The following is a 22,651-nucleotide window of genomic DNA, read 5'->3' as shown; positions in this document are numbered from 1 at the left end:
TAAGCAGGTATACTATTGTGTTTTTTTTTTAACGAATTCTATTGATCAGTACATCGAGAAATCAAAGTGACGCAAGAACGAAGTTTTATGCGATATATAGAGTTGTCTGATTATATAAAGGTTGTAAAAAAAAAAAACAGATATGTATTTTCATCGATATTGCGTCGAGATGACGCTCTCGCGTAACGCTATTTCCATAAATATCCGTTAACGAAAGAAAGAACCTGTCAAGCAAGAACATAGATAGGTCCCTTAAGTGCAGCTCCAGGAATTCTTACAAAGAGCATAGATAGTGCCTGTCGCGTACACGCATGTCATACAACAAGATTTTCTTCTTAAAAGGCGCGAATAAAAGAAGGTATAGCCGCTCTCCCGCGATTTTCTTATTTTTCTTTTTTTTTTTTTTTTTTCAATGCAATGAGAAGAATCTCTCCGTTGTTTGCACTTTTAACATCATCGTATTGTAATCGTTGAAATTTAAATTTAAAAAAAATATTTCTGTCTGGAAAATGCAGTTTGCACGAGAGTTCTCGTGAAAATTAATTGACCGCTTTTCTGGAAAATTTTAACTGTTCGTCGTGAAAACGAGGAAAAGTCGCACACACGCAAATTGAGCTAATATGTGAATCTGCCTTGACCCACGTAACAATCGCAAACTTTCTTTATCGGAGCTGAATCATCCTTCCTCCCCTTTTCCGTATTGCTCACCATAAACGTGCTTTATCCTCCAATTTGCGCGTAATAAGTATATGCTTCATCTTTTTTATCATATTTATATCTCAGTTGAAGTTATAAAGTAAGCGAGTCAGTAATTATTCATTGTTGTACAAACCACTTCAGCATATTACTGTATTATAATTAGCTAATTAATTTTTCAAAAAATTTGCATTATTTTAAATTATCATTTCAACAAAAATTTAAAATTAATTTAAAATTACAAAAAATTGTTTTAATTAATTTAAAATTACAGACATCATCATGAAAAGATATAGAAAATATCGTGACGAATTCTACAAAATTCGGAGAAATCACTTCAGCATATTAGCTATACATAAAAATATAAATATAATTAAATTGCATCTTATTATTTGTCAAAATTTATCACCGGCGATCAACAATTAATTGTGAAGATAAATATAATTAATTAAAAAAAAACTTTTTTATTTATTTTTAAATTATTATTTCAGCAAAAATTTAAAATTAATTTAAAATTACAGACATCGCGACGAATTCTACAAAATTCGGAGAAATCACTTCAGCATATTAGCTATAAATAAAAATATAATGAATGTTTATTATTTTTAAAATGATTATTCCAACAAAAATCTGAAATGAAACACGATATTAAAGGATTACTATCGCGATGAATTATACTATGAAAACCCGAAGAAAATCCCCCGATTTTGTATAGACGCGAGAGGACACCTCGCAACTTTCCATTCCTCTTGCTGTAAATAAAGGAGGAGCGCTTGGTACGCGCGTAGCATCAAGCACCGTGTCGGCATATGGGATTCTCGCGTTAACCTTGACCCTCATATATAGCGCGGTATGATGGTACCCACCACGCCCCAGTCGGCGAACCATCCCCATTACTTCCCCGTAAACGCTTTTATCTCGGCTTGCGCGAGCGACTACTCTACACACTGCTCATTCCTCTTTTTCTTGCCCTCTCTCTCTCTCTCTTCTACGATTATATAGAACTCGCGGGTATCTCGCTGCTGGCTCGTATCGATCTCTTTGCCCGCTGAACATCCGCCGCCCGGTGCTCTCTTTCTTCATCCACCGAGATCACTCGTGCATCGAATATTCAATACGACATCGGATAATACGAGGTAATAAATTGAAGACTTGACGCGACAGAGAATCATCCGCCGGGGTGTCACATTCTCGACGTTATCATTTTTCGTCGAGAGTATTAGAAATCGCGAAGAAGATTTTCTGTATTTCTTCAACTCCTCCTGTCAATGCATTTTTTATTTTCGTACCTAGATCTAAAAATGTGAGGAATGAAAGATAAAGAACACAGACAGGGCGTCTAGCAGTCAGGGAAATCTGGAAAACCGCGGGTATATTGTAAGGAAATTTTATTAATCTAGAAATCTTCCTTTGTCAGAGAAAAGTCAGAAAATTTTACTATTTATTTGGATTTTTCACATTATTCTACATTTGTCTCAATAATTTGAAATTTTTTATTAAATAAATATAAACTTTTATTATAGCACGATAATTTTCTATGTTAAAAATCGATTCATCTACAACGTGTTTTCTAATTTGTATTTTTATTGTCGCGTTATATTTTATTTCAATGTGTTTGATGGAGACAAAACTAAAAAAATTTGATATAATATAAATAAAAAAGTGATTATTTAAATAGTTTATAGTGACATGTTTCGATTATCGTACATAATACAGATTGTATAATTGTTTGAAATTTTTGTTTTAACTTCCAAACCTTTTCATTGTTCACAAAAATATCTCAAGGATTTCATGATTTACCATATACTAAAAAGTTAGAGGAAAAATAAATTTCTGGTCTGAGAAAATCTGAAAAAGTCAAGGAATCTTTTCATTGGGTCTGCTGAACACCCTGAAAGAGACAACTGTGGTTCATCTACAAAATCCACATTTTTTGGAGAGTCGGAAAACTCGATACCTTCCAAGGATGATTCACAAAAATATTTCTTCTTCGATTTTAACCGGATGCCACACATAACCAGCTGCCATAATAACGACGAAGGTCGCCAGTACGAAGCATAATTAGTTTTTTCCTTTCCTTACGAACAGAGAATAGTTCGACCTGGGTCCAATGTCTAGCCGTTCAAACCAAAAGAATTCTCTTGAAAAAATGCCTTTGTGCCGTATATAGCCCCAGACTGGCGACTTCCTTCGTCGGTCCTTTTCGGAATTGAAGGCCGAGCCGACCAACTGCGCGACACGTACCTGACCTAACAAAACTTTGTAAATTCCACTAGCCTGATTCGTCTCGAAGCAGTTATGCTTCGGAAAACTAGATTAACGCTTCGCTACAACGTCAACGAGACACAGAGAGGAAGACGCTCCCTTGTTTGTTCGAACCTAAATATTCATATAATACAAAATTCAAATAAGCGAATTGTGACAGAAATTTGAACGAATAATGTTCGGCAATATATTATAAATGTTTTAGTTAAAAAATGCACGTTCTTTTCAGACAATTTCTTATACGAAGTGAAATATTTTTCACTATTCATTATTTAACATCTCAGGGTGTCTTTAAATTTTATTTTCTTTACTAGACACCCTGCATCTGTAAATGCGCGGTACGTTTTTTTTTTCTGCGAAAGAACGATTGATTCTTCTGCCGCTTTAACTAAGACAATAAGTAAAAACAATGGTCGATGTAACTTTCTGATGCAGGAGAAGCCAAGCATCGAGAGCCCCGGAGGAAATCCTGGACTTTTCTTGAAATGTTCCAAGGAACTCGAACAGTATCTCGTGGAGTCGAGACAAGAGGAGGCATACCGGAGGAAAAAGGAAAGAGGAGAAAAGCGTTACTACAGGCGTCAGGATGAAGGTACACGTATTCTTTTTAAGGCGGAACACTTTACTGCCGCTCGTTTCAGCGGCGGTAATGGAGGGAGCCCGGCCACCCCCGAGGAATTAATTCGGGGCTAAAGCCGAGAAGCGAGAGAGAAAGAGAGACCATTCCCGCCGATATCGAGTCGCTCGCCCGAAAGTGTTAGTGTCTACTTACCACTCCTTCAGTTAGCTTTTTACTTTAGTTGACCGCATTAGCGCGCGGTCTCTCGTTTCGCGGAGACGCCAGGGCGATTTCTAATTTAGCCACTAATTTAAGCATCACGGAGTGGTTGAAGGTAGTCGCTCCCCGGAGAGAGAATCAGATGGTGCAATTTTCGCACCTCGACGTCAGGGAAATGTTCCTTCAACGGATTCTATTTCGCGTAAGACATTAATTTTTATCACTCGCCTATATTGCGTATTAATAATTGAAACATTATCATTTTTATATGTGATTTTTTGCATCTATTAATAATTTTATTCAGAAGTTTTTTCGTTACTGATGATACTGAATCTTATTCTCAAATAATAATAATTGCAAAATTATATTTTAGATTATTTTGCATCATCTATTAATAAGTATACCCCTCAAAAAAATCTCTTCGTTAGTGATGATACTAAATATGATTCTCAAATAATAGTTGCAATATTATTATATTTTAGATTATTTTGCATCATCTATTAATATTAATTACATCCTTCAAAAAAATCTCTTCGTTAGTGACGATACTAAATCTTATTCTCAAAATATAAACCATAGAAAAAAAATCGTGAATTCCTAAAATGCTTTCGTGCATATATCGTTCGATAGAAAAATCCTTGCCTCGTACTCTTTCCACAGACTCGTAAAACAGGCTCGAACTTCGTCATCGCTTAAATTTCACTCGCCCGCAAACTGCGGGATGCCTGCCGAGGGCTAGGGAAAACCGATGGTGGTGTTATATACCCTCTTCGCCCTGTGTTTAAACCTTGAAAGTCCCACAGAACCTCCTTTCTTCGTATTTACCATGATCCTGAAGATTCTTGGCGCGGTTGTGCGCTCCCTCACCCTTCGTCGAAGCCACTTCTATTCATCCCCCCTCCTCCGAACGGTGCCGACCTGTCAGTGCGAGCGAGAGAAGCGGGAACAAGGGTAAAAGCAAAGACAGAGAGAGACAGAGACGCTTCGCGCCTCACGGAGACGCGACGACTGCGACGAGAGCGCTCGCGTCCCCTTCGTCGCCGCGCGCCGCCGCGAAAACGACCGAGGCTCGCCGAGGCGCGCCGATTCGGCCGCTCAGTCGCGCGCGAGACGTGCACCGTGGAGGTCACGCCCGCTCCGCGGAGCGGAATCGTTCTCGCCGCCGCGCGTGGAGAGGGATCGACGCAGTGAGAGAGAGAGAGAGTCGAGTCAGTCGGCCGCCGTCAATCGTGCGCGTGCGTTGCATCAGCAGTCGTTGCCTGCCTCTCTCGACGATATACCGGGAGTCTGTGTGCTGCAAATATCGCCGTGATATATGTAGATCTCGCCTCGCGCCGAGTTTTCAACGCTGATTGTTTCAATCTGTGTGCGACCTCGATCGGGATTTTATAGTGAGTTTATTTCTTTCTAATCATTCGTTAAGCTATCGATTATATATGCATTTTGACTTTTACGCGGCTCTTCAGAGAACATCCTGAGAATGTTCGAATGTCCTATGGATATCCTCTGAATATCCTTTGAATATCTTTCAGATATGTTGTGCTGTTAGGCGATATAAGTGCGTCGGGAAATTGTCGGTTGTGTCACGAGTGCCCTGATGATCGGAAGTTCTCGTGCTCTTCAAGAATTGGGAGTGTCCGATATCGCGCAAGTCATATCGTAATCATGTAAGTAGAACTTTGAAACTCGTCGGAAATTATCTCTGCAGCTTATCGTCGATTATCCGTTTTATCATGGAATCTCTATCTTTCTCGGATATCTGAATAATAGCTCGGGGCTGATATTGAAAAAAATGATTCGTGGGTATAACCTTGAGCTTCCGATTAGACGAGAATACGAGCGTGGTACAGAGTCGTGTTGCACTTGTGAGAAGTTCTCTCTTTGTTACGCGACGCGCGCGAGAGTATCAATATTCAGCGGATCTCTTGTTTTACGACAGCTCATATTTCTCTCTCTCTGTATTTTTCACGATCGACTTTGCCATAAAAAAAATCATTCATCGCAAAATCGCACGCTAAAAATTCTCCACGCAAATCTCTCGCATATAAAATTTCATACTAAACATTTAAATGATAATAAATGAACGAGTGAAAAAAATATCAAGAACGCAGAGATGAAAAAATATATCCGACTCTTGACCTTTAATAACTTCGTTTACTTCCGCGCGTGGCGGCAATAAGGAGAGTTCGTAAAGAAAAAAAATGGAGGAAACAGTTTCGTTATTCCGCTATCTTTATCGATGATCATTCGCGGGTCATCGCACGCGTCATCGGCTCGTTCGCGCGTGTTTACGGTGATTCGGCGAACGAGGTCTCGACCCCGAAATCGTCGCGCGGTTACAATTTCCGCGAGAGCAGCCTCCTGCCGTCTGTATCCCTTCCTCTTTTTCCCTTTCTCTCTGATCCGCCGCGCATTCTCTCCCTCGAGCGCCGCCGCAGCTGGACCTCTTTGGTGCGTGCGTGCAGTTTCCGCGTTTTGTATCGCGCAGCCCCGCGGCTCTCTGTGTATGGGTGTGTATGTACGTGTGTCTGTATTTTCGGCAGCGAACAGATCGATCGGCACAAACCGCCCCCCTGTGTGTTTCTCGCCGTTGTGTCGTTTAGTCGCGCGCACCCATGTGACTAACTAGCGACGCCGATCCGACGTCAGCATCCCTGATCATTTCTCGGCCATCGAGTCTCTCTCTTTCTCGCTCGTTTCGTTTTTCCCCGAAACTCTTTGTGCTCCTAGATTTAACTATTTTTTATTCGGCCGCGAAAAGCGAAGGCGTAATTGAATAATCTCCGCGAGCACGTGGAAAAAATGATGATGCAAGAGATAATAATTCGTATCTCTCGGAAGCGTATATACAACAGGATGCATTTCCGAGAAAAATCTAGTATTTTCAGGAAATTTTCTTCTATCTGGAAAAATCGGATTTCTCTGAAATTTGATTACGATTCGGAAAATTTTTTTGAAAGATAATTCTACTCTTATTCTCGGCATTTGAGAAATATACATCTAACATGTCTTTGCAATAAGTTTTGCATTTGCAGTTTAATGCATTTAAAGTTTTTATTAAAATTTCATGGAATTTTTTTTATTGACGATCTAGTTTTAGTAGATCAAGATCTTATATATAAATTTCAAAGAAAATTGTTCAATTTTTTAAGAGGCAATATTTAAACAAATAGTACTCCTTATTTAATAAATAAATTAATATTCCTTAAGACGTTTATAATAAATTATTTTTATTTTTAGATATGATATATCGTACTTTATTATTGTCTAAAAAAATTAATTCTACAATTAATAAATTAATATTAAATGTTAGAAAAACTGCGTTCCTAATAATTTTGCAGTCGTATGAATAGAAAACATTAGAAAATGTGTACAATAAAGAAATTTTTTTTCTTAGTTTACCTGAAATTTTAAACGAATATCTGGAATATTTTACAAGATTTTTAAGTGGACACCCTTGTATAGATTTTTTTCCAATGACGTTTCAATTTACACACGAGACTTCTGTTCTCAATTAGTCAGAAATAGCACATTTACTAAGAAATTTGCTGAGGAAACCGCGATAAAAATGTCAGTGACAATGCTCTGTCAGATATAAAAAAAGCTGAAGGATGCAAATATCTCATTCTCTCACTCTTCAAGGTTAACGGACCGCATATTAATCCCTCTCAGAAATGTAAAATCGTACGCTTTATCTTACGTCATATTGGCCTCGTGAAAGTGTTTCATTGCCGTTTTTTGAAGACCATAAACACGTTCCAAGGCTTCGTTCCTCTTTTCCGATCGCTTCTTCCGCTTCAAGCGTATCTATTTCGATCTGCAAGTCCTTATCTATCATTCCGTCTGACGTTTCAAGCGATTACACGATGCTCCTCTCCGTTAACCTACCGCTTTTTCCAGATCAGAGATGACGTAACCGGGCAAAAATCGTGTCAGAAAAAAAATCGTAAATTAAATATCGATTTAATTATTTCCGTCTCGCACGATCAGGAAAATTCAATATTGAATCGTCGCTCTTCGTGTATATACATATATATATTTTTTTTACGAGATCTCGCTCGTTCTCCTATAAACTATCGCGAATTTACGATGTCGGAATTTTTGATGTCTAGAAAGTCTAGGAGGAAGCAAAGGGGAAGAGGCGAACCATTGGGGAATTTTGATGTTCCGTAGTAAAGGTCGATGTATTAGTTATTTTACGCAACTTTTCTTCATCCTTAGCGTGAGAAGAATACATTTCTTCCGAAACAAATCTTGCCTCTCTCTTTCTTGTATATACATACATGGGCAGAATTTTTTTTAAAAGGGGGCACAATTAATTTTTTTTTCTTAATTTGAAACATTTTTTTTTTGTTATTTTATTTTCTTTATTTTATATTAAATATTCAAATAAATTTTAGTGTATTCAAAAATAGAGCAAATGCTTAATTTTTTCACTGATTCAGAAAGAATTACACGTACAAGAAGGGGACCTGTTTTTTTATTGATAGCGCGACGATCAAACTTTTCAGAGGGAGCATAATTATATTTATTTTTTATCTTTTAAAAAAAATTTTTAAATTTTTCATATTAAATATGCAAATAAATTTTAGTGTTTATTCAAAAGGAGAGTAAATGCTTAATTTTTCATTGATTCCAAGGCAAATGCCCTCTCTTGCGGATATATATCCATGCATACATACGAGAAAGAATTACACGTGTGAGGAGGAGGAGACCTGTTTTTTTATTGATAGCGCGACGATCAAACATGAACGTAACGCGAGAGCGATGTAATGGGAAGAGAGAGAAGCTGGAAAGGAAGGTGGAGGCCCGTCGAGAATTTCCGAATGCAGTAGCATACCGACGGGAAATCCGCCGTATTTATAACGGCCGCACGTGCTCTCTCTCTCTCTCCTTTCCTCCTTCGAGTGGCGGCGATGAATAACTGATGCCATATCCAATCAGTAAATGGAATCCGCGCGGCGAAGCCGAAGAGGAACTCCGCTAACAAGAATTTAAGACGCGAATTTCGGAGCAAATCTCGCCCCACGATATATACGCGGGATAACGCGAAATTGTATACAAGAAATATATATCCTAAGACGATATCTTGATACACAGATAGGGTCGTCGAATCGCAAAATTGAGCGCGGTTAATTTATATTCTCTTGCGACCCCGAGCCATTATTTTTGATTCAAGCGAATTTTCATATTCGCGAGTTTTGCGTTATTCGCGAGCTATTTTCGTCTGCTTATTATGGCGAGGAGGGATGGATACGGTTGCAAAACTATACACAGTCAGCGTATATACTATACACACCTGGCTGTGTGTGTACACGGTTAATTCGTTAGTCGACGAATTAGATCTTTAAATATTTAACGCGAGCTCTCTCTAGGCGCGTACATTTAATATGAATACATTCAAGCGGGTTTACACCAACGCAAGAACAGGCATTTCTCCATAGTTAAGATTAATGTATAACATGAGAGAGAGATAGAGAAGGTATATAATATTAAACAAGGATACACGTACCGCGAAGTTATTTTAATAATTCAAATCAAAATTTATACACAGAGAATTTTCTCTTATATAGACTTTATTCTGAAAATTATGACGATCGTGGGACAATAAAAAATATTAATATCATAATAAGATATAAAATATGTTCGATTAATTTTAGTTATTTTATAAAATAAATTTTACTATTAATATTTTTTATTGTGGTAAATATTTAATCAGAGAAACTCTTGTGAAATTCTTTTATTGTTTCATGATTATCATGATTTTCAGGGTAAATTTTAAGAGAAAATGTATATAGAGCATCTTCATTTATATCACGCAGCATGAAATTAATTATGTTATCATTTTTATCTCATTCACACTTAATGTAATTGTATTAATTTTAGACTTGCACTTTTCTTATGAATTTTATTTCATTTTTTTGTATTTCTATTTCTGTTTTATGTCAAAGTGAAAGCTCGAAACGTTTAATTGTCAAACCAACAGATATTGCATCTTCATTTATATCGCGCTTCGTGAAATTAGTTGTTATAATTTTTATCTCGTTCACACTCAATGTAATGTATTAATTTTAGACTTGCACTTTTCTTATGAATTTTATTTCATATTCTTTTTGTATTTCTATTTCTACAAACCAACAAATATTGCAATCTTCATTTATATCGCGCAGCATGAAATTAATCATGTTATAATTTTTATCTCGGTCACACTCAACGTAATGTATTAATTTTAGATTTGCGCTTGTATAAATTGTTTCATATTTTTATTTTTATTTTCCTTCTATTTGCGTTTTAAATTAAAGTGAGAGAGATCGAAACGTTTAATTATCAAACCAACAAATATTACTCAAAATTAACAAATTTTTCACTCGCGTCTTTTTGCTTATCAACTTTTTTATCTACAATACAATATATCAAAACGATTATTATATATGTTTTAAATGAGATTCACAGTTCTTAAATAAATTATCGCTGTTGAAATTCTAATTAAAATTTCGGCTTGCTCAATTTTGAGCACTATTAACTATATAATATACTGAAAAAAAAAATTAAAATTGCACGAGAGCTGTAATAATCTAAGATTACGTAAAACTCGTGCTAAAGTGTCTCGACTCTTTATTGTGCGTTCGCGACGATCGAGACCGAGAGAGAAGGTTCTCTCGATCCAAGGTTGGGAGATCATGCGTGTTGTATAATAGCCACGCGGTTCAACGAGATCTCAAAACAGAGCAGGGCCGTAAGATCAGGCACCTGCTCTCTCTCTCTCTGTCTCGATGCTATTTCCGTACAAGCGGCGATTGAGAAGACGAATCGACGCCAAGATTCCTCGAATGATCGAACGCGATAGCTTTGAACTCTCGACTGTTTAATCGATCTGCGACTGATCGATTATTATCAGTGCCACTGCGGCGTTTGCTGTTATCTAGATAAAATTACATATAGATGATTCATAAAAATAATATGATCGAGTACAATCTTTCGGCTCTTTTAATTTTTCAATATACAGGGTGTCCCAGAATTACCGTATTACACGTTAATGAGAGATTTCCGAGGCGATTTTTCCTCAACGAAAATGTCCAGGCACCAATATTTTTCGAGTTATAAATGATTGAAAATAAAAGCTATTTTGTAAACTAAGCCTTGTAAAAATAAATTATTACACAAAACTGCATTTTTTAGTTAATTTCAGGTAAAGTTTACTTTAATAGAATTTTAATTTAAGGCTTATTGTTAGTTACAAAGATACATGATTTCAAAAATTGGGAACATTAAAAAAATGGTGATCTTTCTCGACATTTTCGCTGAGGAAAAATCATCTCCAAATCGCCTCAAGAATCTCCCATTAATGTGTGATACGGTAATTCTGGGACACCCTGTAGATATTTAAATCTCAAAAATGTTTTCGCGGCTTGAATATTACCATCCTGCGCTTTCTCTGCTCAATATTATTACTGTATGAATTTTATGCGCTGAAGAAGGCTCAGAAGAAGAGCCGAAACGTTCGCAAAGTATATTGTGTACTTCACATGTAATATTTACGTTAATTAAAACATCTGGTGTCTTCATAGTTTTATATCATTTACGTTAATTAAAACGTTGTAATTTAATTATAATAATAGCGCTTTATTAACTGCGCTCTGGTTCTTACAACTAACTCATATTGAGATTTAAATATTTATTTATATAGAAGATGGTTATAGCATATATGAACGAATAAAATTATGAATATATTTTTATATCCCTTTTATAATTTATACTTTTTTTATAACTATGTTTACATAAGCAATTTAGAAAATATAAGCTAATTTTAAAATCTAAGCACAACACTGGATGCCACGTAAAGTTTCAGCGTAAACGAGGGCCGAAACGTGAAACTTCGACGTACACAAAAGCGACGTGTCTTTGTTCAGGCACGTGCTTATTTTAATTGGTAATCTATTTAAACCGCGCCTTTTCTCCATCTGCACTTAAAAGAGAATAGGAATACTTGTAGAGAAATGCGCTGTGTATATATACGCTCGAGTATTACGGAGAACTGATAAGAATGAACTGTTTAACTTGGAATAAACGTACTATAAAGCAACGATAATGTTATGGAAAAGGGATTTTTTTGTGTGAATATTTTTAGAATTTTTATTCGAAACTTACTACTTTGAAACACAGATCTCTGGAAAAGAAAAAAGATATCCTTAAAACTCTAAAATATATTCTTTCTTCACAGAAAGAATTTTCTCTTCAAATTTACTCTGAAAATTATATGATACGCATGACAATATTGAAAGAATTTTATGAGTTTCTCTGATTAATACATGTATATTTACCATAGTAAAAATATTAGCATCTACCACAATAAGGCATCAAAACATTCGATTAATTTTACTACGTACATATTAATATTTTTTATTGTGGTAAATATTAATCAGAGAAAATCTTAGAAAATTCTTCGAATATCATATAATTATCATAATTTTCAAGGTTCTAATTACGCACTTCATTATTACGTAAATTAATTTTCTAAATTAATAACTACGTTATGCACTCTCTGTAAAAGAAAATATTTTGCGCGTATAAAAAAATTCATTGAACTCGAATAAATATTTATTTCAATACTGCCTAATAAATCATTTATTCGAGATAAATAAATATCTGTTTTGAAAAGGATCTTCTTATATCAAATAAATATTTTTCCCATCAAATCAATATTATTATTGGTTCCAAATAAATGATTTAATAATCAGCACAGTGCTGCAATAAATCAATATATTAATATAATTTTTTTTTTCAGCGCAGAAACGTCACACATTAATACTCATCGCCGAGGACGAAGGTTAAGGAAGGCATCGGCGAGGCCCAAGGAAGAACAGAGGTACTGTGCCCGACTGGTCGTTATCGGCGTCTGTTATCGACATAAGAAAGCGGTTGACACAAGGTTTACGGAGTAACTCGAACGGGCCAGGTCTTAACACAGGATGCTGCTTTACACGGTAGGTTCTGCTCAGCGAACGTGACTCACTCGCCAAAGGAGAGCGGAAATCTTATTTATTTGAGAAAGGACCCTTTGTGACGTTTATCGGTGTTCGATTGTCTCCGAACAATTCGTGGTCCTCGCTCTCTTCTGCGATGCGATGCCGAGATTATTTGGTCCGTCGAAGATCGCGGAAAGACACACACACACAGAGAGACACGTGTATCCCCGGCAATCGGGTCAAATATATTTAATCACGTTGGCAGATGGAGATATGTATATACGAGATACTCTTACAAGGAAGAGAGCGATTATTCGTAGAAAGTAAAGTGGGAGATATTTTAGGGCGATTTAATATTAACGCGCGACACGTTCCAGTTCCTATATGCGTTTCTCTAGATAAGGGGAGAGATAACGAGCTATTATTATTCTCGTCGCACACGTGTGCATTTTATAGATGAAATAGAATTCTAGATTTTTGTATAAAATGGAAAAAATATGCGTGCAATCTCTTTTTTTTTTTTTTTTTTTTTTCCGACTTTATTAATAAATGTTGAAATTGTTTTCGCATGCCACGTCGTCATTTTTCGATTAACAAAGTAATCAACTTGTGTGTTTGGATTTTTTCCAGACAACTTCCCTCCGGGAGATCTACACATTCCAGAGCGGAACTCTATTCTTCTGTGGTCATTTCCCGTATTTTGAAACAATGCGTGCCCAAAGCCCCTTATCATTCTCCTGTCCGGTGTAGAATTATTAGACGACTGGACGGAGAACTGATAAGGGCCCGAGGGTCACAGAATCATCGTGGGACTGGATACTTCACATTCTGCTCCTCATTCGTCAAGGGGATCCCTATGCAAACAACGGACTCCGATAAAATAGTAGCGCCCTCATTTTTAAATTTAAAAAATCGCGAGTTGCCGACCTATTTTCTAAGAATACTTACAAATATTTTGAATTTCACATAAATCATCCAGCTCAATATGTATTAGAAATCCATGTATACATATCACACATGGAGTCACTTTTTGCTATGTTTAATACTATTATAGGTTTGAACATAAATATGTATTGATTTTTTGCTCTATTATACCTTTTACTGCGCACGCACACATTGTAATACAAATTATACTTTTATATGAAATTTTTAATTTAAATTTAGAGGATAATAATGCTTTTTTTTAATGTATCTTAATCCTAGAGATCTTGTATGCGTGCGTTGTAAATATAATAGAGCAAAAAGTTAGATGGTTTATAATGTGAAATTCAAAATATATCTGTAATTATTCTTAGAAAATTAGTCAATAATTACCGATATTTTTAATTCTAAAATAAGGGCGCTACTATTTTATCGGAGTCCATTGTTCCCTGAAGTATTCCGTGAAACATCAAAAGCACATGGAAAAAACAGCATCAGCGCGAACTAATACTTATTATAGTTAATTGAATACTTAATAAGTATTATTATTAATCGCATACATTTATATTAATTATTAATTGATCTCATATTTTTACATTTTTAGATTGATATAAAAATTTATAATTAAGAATAAAAAAAATTATTTTTCGCAAATAAAGTCAAATTATATATATTTAATTGATGCAAATAAGATTATTTATTGATTTCGTTTTATATATAAATCTGTTGGAGTCTCTATATAGATATATATAAATTATTTAAATAACTTCCAAATCCACATTCTTATAGATAACATTATATAGTGTAAAATGTAAAGGATTTATCTAGGTGACAATAAAATAAATCATAGTTCTCAATATAAAAAACTTTTTTATTATAAATAGAATAAATAATACAAAAATCTGGTAATTCCTATATCACTTTATATTCCTCTATAACATATATATATATATATATGTATATATATTTTTTTTCTCTATAATATTTATATTAAGAATAAATCTGTTACATCGGTCTATCTTTACATTAAAAAATTATGTAATTCCTCCAAGTTATTTGGCGCTCAAAATCTGATAAGACTTATGCAGTTGTCTTATTTTGGAAATAAAAGAAATATTAAAAACGTATAAAATTAAAATTTTCCATAAACGCCATTTTAACTAATCCGCAATAGTATATAATACATTGCACAAATCATAGAATCGATTCATTCGACTATATGATATTCGGTAATCGCAGATAAGCTTCATCAATTACAAACGCGCGAGCGTTTTCGAAAGCGATTAGTTACGTTCCCGTACTTTTAGACGCTGCATGTTCCACCTCGTAATTCGGATTAATTTGAATGACTTGCCTAGCCTCGCATAATTTTCTCGACTGATTTTGCACGATAAGTATTTGCTTCGTTTCTTCGGGCTTCGTTGCCTCCGGCAAAAACTGATTAACACCTACGATCTTCAGTGTTGGCAAGCTTTTTATGATTGTTGTATTCGGAAGTGTGATATTTGCGGCGCCGCAATCAACCTTCGGAAAGATGATGGGATTCTTCGTGACTGACACAGTCGATTTCTTCACCGGCGTGTTCGGGGTCTCCGGGTAAGATCGTTTCACAGGAATACTGTTGGCTGATATCGGCATCGTCAACACGTCCGGATTATTAATTGATATTATTTTTGGTCCAAGGAATATCCCGCTTCCTGATTAAAATTAATTGAAATTAAGATTAAATTGGAAACATTATTACTTAAATGTTTATTTAAATAAATTTTCTCCTATCTTTTTATATAGATATATTATGAGAATAAAATTTCTTTCTTCAGTTCAAAAATTTAAGAATATAATATTTTAGAAAGAAACACGGAAAATCATATGTTAAATCTAATGTGAATAATTTTAGAAAACAAATTCAGAAATATATTAAATCAACAATCTACCTTTCTGCATCGCTTTTGTGACCGGACAATCTTTGTGCGCCAACAAAAGGGTCTTCAGCTTCGCAACTTCCGAGCGTAGAGCCTTTACTTCCATTTGCAAGGCTGCATTCGCCTCGTTCACGTTAGTGACTGTTCTCTGAAGGTCTTGGATCCATGCTTTCCTCTTAGCCCGCGCGCGCATAGAACTGGCACGATTGCGCTCAAGAATATCTTTCTTCTTAAGTTGATCGACTGTTTTCTTGACATTTTCTTTCTTCGACATATCGTTCATTTTCGCGCTTTCTTCTACCGCTTTTTGATTCTGTGAGTTCTTAGATAAGGTTTGTTTCAGCTTCTGTAATGTAATTTCTAAAGCTAACTCCATACTATATACCTATTCATATTTATTTATAATTCGCGATAGTCTGGTGCTAGCATAAAAAGAAATCCGATTATTTGACGAATATTCCATCCACACTATTCGAATTATAAATGAATCGCGAATGCGCGCATAGTCTAACGCTATAATAAGAGATTTATCTTGAAATGTAAATTATATCGCGATATAATCTGATGTAGATTACCATTTTCGCTAAGGATAATCTGGAGATTACAGTTTTCTTGGATTCCGACTTCACTACGCATCGCAGAGCTGGTTCGGTTTTGATAACGACGGTTTGCTGTTTGACGTTGTTAACATTAGCCACATTGGAAGACTCAGACACTGGCATCGCAGAGAGCTGCATCAATTTACCATCCGCCGTTTTCAGTAGCAATTGCACCTCCTCACCATTGATAGACCTTTACAAAAGAAGATTTTTAGCAATTTATGTAAATATCGATGTATTTTAAAATCTATTTTTAGATTAAAGAAAAAATAAATATATATTAAACAATTCATATAAAATATATAGTAAAAATTGAAATTATTTTCTCTTAAAAAAAATTCATCTAGAATTATAAAAATTACACAAGATGAAAAAGAGAAAATACGCTGAATCAAAAACGAAAAGTTATTTACAATAAAATGTTTGAAAATAATTATGTTTTATAAGAAAAAGAAATTCTTACAAATGCGATGAAAGTTGCGTAGGCGAAAGTTTAGGCGCTATGGGTGTATTTGTATCCGAGACAATAATGCTTGGTGCGAGAATATTATTTTTTGTAGACGTAATATTTGCGTCTTTCGTCAATTCCTGCGTCTCGTTTGTACTTATTTTAATACTCCTACATTCGTTCGATTTAATAGCCTCCTCTGTACTTTTTTCGCTAAGAGATACAGTCGAAGGACAATCTTCAACGTTGCTTTCAGAAAGGATTTGACTCGCAGGTAACACATCTGATATATAAGGAAAAATATGCGGTGTATGCAGTGTATCATCTGCAATTCCAGCCTGCAAAAGATAAATCTATATAATATACATTTTTCTATTGCTTTTTTTTATAAAAATAAACAATGTAATTTATTTTTATAACTCATCAATGCAAAAGGTTTCCGGATGGATGCCGCGTGGTTTAACAACGTAATGCCGACGTTTCGTAAACGTTGCAGTTTGCATCTTCAGGGCTGAGAGCTCCGATATTGAGCTTTCTTGGGTATTTTTATAACTCTTATATCAATTGAGTTTAATAAATATGTTTTCTTTCTTATTATACCTCTGGTACCGTAAGTGTGCCAGTGTTTCCAGCCTCAACAGCTCTTCGAAACGTCTCCTCGAAAGGATTGACTTGAAGATCTTGAAATAAACCAACCTCCTCACAATTTTTGAAAAACCTCGTCGGCGTTGGAGTTTGATCTGCTACATAATAAATTAATTTCGCAACACATTCACCTTATATAAAATCCATAAATCAAAATGTCAAGTATGTCTTACCAACAAAGCCAGCACTCTTGGAATTGTTGCCAAGATTAAGCATCATATCATGCTTCTTTTTATGTAATGTCAATTGATCTTCATTTGTAAAACTCTGTAAATGAGAAATAAGAAGAATATAAGCTTGTTATAGTTTCTTCTGAAATAAATTAATGTTTTTTTTTTCAGCACAAGAGAATTGTCACTTACCATATTGCAGCCTGATGTGGAACAAGCGAAGAGTTTCTCTGCATCAGTCATTGCGAATATCTTTCGATGAGCTCTGTATATCCCGGATTTCTTTCGGATCCAGCACAAAAATATTTACAAAATACAGAGGTAAACTTTCAATTGAAGCGCGAATGTGATCAATATTTGCTTGCATACATGGATATCCTTATCGCATAATTATCTTTCGGATATAATCACCAACAAAGACATTTAATTCTTGAACTTCGAAATAACTAATATAAAATTATGCTTACAGATATACAAGATTTGATTGCTCGGAGTCTGCCGCAACACAAATCAGCTGTAGGATGGCTGCAGCCATATTGGTACGCTCTGTTTGACAGATGCGTGCTGCCATCTTATATCGAGAAGAATTACAAAAGAATAGTATCGATTTATAGTCGATAATATCTCGAAAATATGAATTCAAATATTTTTCGCGCCTATTTTTCCATATGTAAGTTTTGAGATTAATTTATATATGGAACTTAGTGATCTCAAACCAAGAGATACAGTTTCGAATAATTAATTTTTCGTGTTTTGGCTCTGTTGGCCGATTTAAACATCATATTAAAAAACATCATATTTATATTCTTAATATTGAGAGCCGATAAAAATATTTCTTTCTGATGTTACTCTTATTTTACAACTGTCAAATACACAGTGCGAATCGAGACAAACCAGAAAGAAAGGCAACAATACTTGCGAGAATCAATTTTGCATTTTTTTAAAAAGGGACAATTTTTATTTCCAATTTTCTTATTATGTACATAATTTTAATTCTCAAATTTATATTATGTACATAATTTTAATTCTCGAATTTTTATTATCTACACAAAATTTGCGATTAAAACAATTGATGTCATTGCGTAATAAATAAATGTTTACGCGTAATTTATTTTCCTTTCAATTTCCTGCTACAAAATAATATCTCAATTGACGTATATTAACATCAATCAAATGGCGATTTTTTTTAGTCGTTATATTATATTAATATTCTTAACAAAAAACTAATATAATAGTTTTATATTATCTCTCGATTACATACACAAATATGCACGGAATATGAAATTTGAATGCATAAAAATTGCAAGACGTAATTGTAAGAATGACATGGAAATAGCAGCACAGTAATGATGTAGAATACCTACTTAAAGTACCTTGGTAATGACGCTTGTAAATTTATGCGCGGCTTTTCATTACCCATTATGTCACGTTGTTACATCGCGAATTGCATAGACACTTCGTTCGAAAGTAATGAAAAATATATATGTGCATCTTTCTCTTCGCTGACTAAGGATATCATACAAAATACAAATATTTTAACATGATTGATATAATATTTCGAAATAGTGTCAAACGAGAAATAATTAAATAAAAGTCTATTAAAAATTAATATATATTTATATATAAAATTTTACATCTAATTTAATTCTATTGCATTGATATATATATAAAAGATGCATTTATTCATCTCTTATATGCATATATATTATTGATAGAGAGCTAGAATTTAAAAAAAATGTGTAAAAAGAGATTTTCTCTTTATTCGTTTATTTCTTCAATCTATTAATCTTGTAAATGTAATTTCTTCAATCTCTTGCATTTATCTCGTAAATGAATAATTACAAAGAATTATGTATCGGCCGAAAAAATGTACACGCGACAACGAGATTGAGAAGTGAAATCTCGCGCGGAAGAAAACAGATTATCTCGCCCAATTGTAACTTTCCGTGAAAGTAAGTTTCGGGATTACTAAGCGGGAATAGCGAATCGTGTTGTGTTACATATCGGTGTGACATGTCTGTTCATAATTACACCCCCGAGAAAAAAAAATCCAGGCCATATGCATAACGATTTGTATAATTATAATAAAATTAATACCGTGATTTGTGGAGCATATGCTGTTCCTCGAGATCTGCAAGATAAAGATATAAATGTACGAATTAAAATTAAAGTATTGTATATATTCACAATTTTACCCGATAAGATTATTAAATAAAAAAAAGATAAAAAGAGGGAAAAATAAATTAATATTAGAGGAAGATATTTTTTAAATATTTAATGTAAAATTAAAAAGGACGGAAAAGAAACAGCTGGATAGAAAGTGATGTCGCGAATGTACTAATTAAAATTAAAACATATATTCACAATTTTATTCAATAAGATTATTAAATGTAAAAAAGATGAAGAGAGAAAAACAAATTAATTAGGGGAAAATATTTGGAAAAAATTGAACGTAAAATAAAAAAGGGCGGAAAAGGAACAGTTGTGAATAGAAAGTGATGTTTTCGTGGAACATTTTTTTTTTTAATCTGGATAGAACGGATGTAAGAGACACTCATTACACTTGGTCGTAATTTCACTGGATAGATAGAAAAGGAACGCTTTAGGGGTCTTGGGCCCATCTGGAGAGAGTGAGAACAGGCCAAAGAGAGTGGTCTCGGATGCTGATGTTTCTGTTCCTCATCAGTAGTCAACCGCATGTCGCGGTGCTCTATTCATTGGCTTGTAACGTGATATAAGCGGTGATACATGTGTTTCATCGTTGTACGATTATATCTCAAACGAATTGGATCTCACCAAAGTAGCTTTAAAACTTTCTAGTACCAATAAAAACATGTCTACGGAGTGAATTCATTAAATAAAAAGTGATCTTTAAACGTACGTGTATAATTTTGACACACTCTTATAGATAGATATTGTGTATAGAATGAAACGAAGATAAAATTTTTCACCTATAAACGCTTGCTTAGCTTGGAACTTTCTTACATTTAAAAAATGCATAAATAAATGCATGTGAGAAATAAATTTATGACAGATAAACACAGGCGCGAAGTCTATCGGTGCATCGAGCTGTGATAAAGGAGAATCGATTGAATCGAGGAGAAAGCACGAGCCCTTTCGCCAGTTGCCTCAAGTGCTAGATCGTACCTCGCAGACAATATCTCAAACTCGCCGTCGGCCTTGATCTTGATAGAAATCCAGGTGAGGTTGTTGATCGCATCGCGCCGCACGTGCATTCAATTCTTTAGAACGTGACGATCGATTCGGAAAAATCTCGTCGGTGCAACGATGTATGCAATTGCTGGCTCGTCCCTGAAAGTGCCCTTAGTGTCTTGACATTGATTAAAGTTCTCTATATATCTTTCCCTCCTTTCGCTTATTTCATTCCCGGCTGGGTTCCTCGATTAAAAATTTGTGCACTCACAAAAATTATTAAATTAATAATTATTTATTTCAATACTCTGCCTAATAAATCATTTCTTTAAATTTAAATTAATAAATATTTATCTGTTTTGAAAAGGATTTTCTTATAGCAAATAAATATTTCTCACATCAAATCAATATTAATAGTTTCAAATAATTTATTAGACGGTATTGAAAAAAATATTTATTTGAATTCAATAAATTTTTTTTCAGTGTATTAAATAATGTATTTTCCAACAAGATATCTATAAAAAATGTTTTTTGTAAATTCAAGAGCAGACTTTTATCAAATTTGTAGAAGATTCGCGCGTATGAACTATTTAAATAATGTAAATTTTAACAAGATATATAAAAAATATTGTTTTAAATACAAGAGTAGACTTTTAGAAAATTCGAGCATTTGAATGATTTAAATAATATATTTTTTGAGATATAAAAATGTTTTTTAAACCAGAGCAGATTTTAATCGAGAGATGTAGTACGTGTTAATTAATGGCATAGGTAAATCTACCTATACCTAGGTGTGTGCGTGCTTTTTTTTGATTTATTAGATAGGACAGGAGTACAAAGAAAGTCGAGCAGTCAAAAACAATAGCGAACCCGTGTACGAGTTTTAACTCGTAATTTGCGGCGTGATGGTTGAAAGTGATATTTCACTCTTTCCTTCGTTTTCAATCCCACCATATATCATTTAAGCGAACTAGCCGAAATCCATTTCCAAAATTGGAGCAAGCTTTTAAAACTTAATATTCCGCGAAACATATCACTGTTACATAATTTTTCGTCAGATTTTGAAGACAACAAAAGAGATTTTTCAACTAAAAATCTAATAATCTCTTAACGATAACAAGCTTAATGAATTAATATTAAAATAAAAACCTAGAAATATTAAACAAATTAAAATAAAATAAATATGCATATAGAATTCGATCGACATTCTCCGTCACAATTAAATACCCTTTGTCAATCGCAGAGAAAGGATTGGAAGAGACTTTATAGAATGATACTCTTAAACGTAATCTAGTGCGCCGGGGACACCGCGGATGCGTTCACCATGGCAAATCGCCGTCGTTGTCAAAGTCGAAAGTTACCGGCTAACTTTCACTAATAACCCAAGGAGGAAGAGAGAGAGAGAGGTACACCCGGTTCCGCATGTAGACTAGCCGAACATTACGAAGCACTAAAAGGCGTGCCACTTGTCTCGGTGGCCTGGTTTCGTGTCCCACTTTTGTGTTGGACTGTACATCTTGGACACGCTAGCCTGAACTCGCGCTTACGGTATGCCGTCGACGAATCGACCGAGAACGGCGAACAAAAGGTCCCAAGATCGGCAGGGAAATCGCAGATGAACCGAGTCCGTCAATCGCGACCGTCGTCCCTAATTTGGATGCTTCGTTCAATCAGTATGCAACCTGATCATACGGTAGATAAATATGGCTTAACAAAAAATTTTGCACTGAAAAAAAATTTATTGAATAGGTTTTTATTTCGTTTAGTGCGAAAAATATTTATTTGTTTCGACTAAATGATTTATTGGGCAGTATTGAAATAAAAATTTGCATATTTTATTTGATCAGTATGCAACCTGATTATGTGGTAGATAAATGACTTAATAAAAAATTCTGCATTAAAAAAAATTTATTAAGTTCGAATAGGTTTTTATTTCGTTTAATGTGAAAAATATTTATTTGATATAAGAAAATCCGTTTCAAAGCAAATAAATATTTACTTGTTTCGAATAAATGATTTATTGGGCAGTATTGAAATAAATATTTATTAATTTAATAATTTTTTCAGTGTGCATTATAAGAAATTCTG

The 22,651-nt window shown here is 34.4% G+C and overlaps 1 protein-coding gene and 1 long non-coding RNA gene across 5 annotated transcripts in view; one reads left to right on the top strand and one right to left on the bottom strand.

Annotated features, from left to right (window-relative positions):
- The window catches only part of LOC114941690 (uncharacterized), a 96,879-nt gene extending 82,396 nt beyond the window's left edge, over nucleotides 1–14,483 (top strand). Inside the window, exons 3-5 of one of the 2 annotated variants that reach the window (XR_003821687.2) lie at nucleotides 3,397–3,553; nucleotides 12,530–12,723; nucleotides 13,336–14,483. This is a non-coding gene — a long non-coding RNA (uncharacterized LOC114941690). Of the gene's footprint in view, nucleotides 1–3,396; nucleotides 3,554–12,524; nucleotides 12,724–13,335 lie in introns of both variants that reach the window. The other variant, XR_003821686.2, reaches the window with a different exon arrangement.
- A 30-nt stretch (nucleotides 14,484–14,513) lies between these two features.
- Atf-2 (Activating transcription factor-2) lies at nucleotides 14,514–17,959 on the bottom strand. 3 transcript variants are annotated; one of them, XM_029316756.2, is made up of 8 exons: nucleotides 17,878–17,959; nucleotides 17,603–17,692; nucleotides 17,414–17,507; nucleotides 17,196–17,338; nucleotides 16,611–16,933; nucleotides 16,124–16,340; nucleotides 15,561–15,894; nucleotides 14,515–15,323 (listed from the first exon to the last, which is right to left on the bottom strand). In XM_029316756.2, exons 2-8 carry the CDS (start codon nucleotides 17,651–17,653, stop codon nucleotides 14,914–14,916), a joined length of 1,572 nt encoding a protein of 523 aa, XP_029172589.2. In that variant the 5' UTR covers nucleotides 17,654–17,692; nucleotides 17,878–17,959; the 3' UTR covers nucleotides 14,515–14,913. The 3 variants fall into 3 exon arrangements, with proteins under 3 accessions (XP_029172590.2, XP_029172589.2, XP_029172587.2); XM_029316757.2 differs by having other exon boundaries at nucleotides 14,514–15,323; nucleotides 17,196–17,335; nucleotides 17,603–17,959; XM_029316754.2 differs by having other exon boundaries at nucleotides 17,603–17,959.
- Nucleotides 17,960–22,651: the final 4,692 nt, after the last annotated feature.

Source organism: Nylanderia fulva, unplaced genomic scaffold (genome assembly GCF_048542155.1).
Source record: "Nylanderia fulva isolate GAGA-0341 unplaced genomic scaffold, ASM4854215v1 Scaffold5, whole genome shotgun sequence".
In the NCBI taxonomy this organism is placed as follows: Eukaryota; Metazoa; Arthropoda; class Insecta; order Hymenoptera; family Formicidae; genus Nylanderia; species Nylanderia fulva.
The sequence above is the reverse complement of the archived record's forward strand: the minus strand, read 5'-3'. Positions and strand labels throughout refer to the sequence as shown.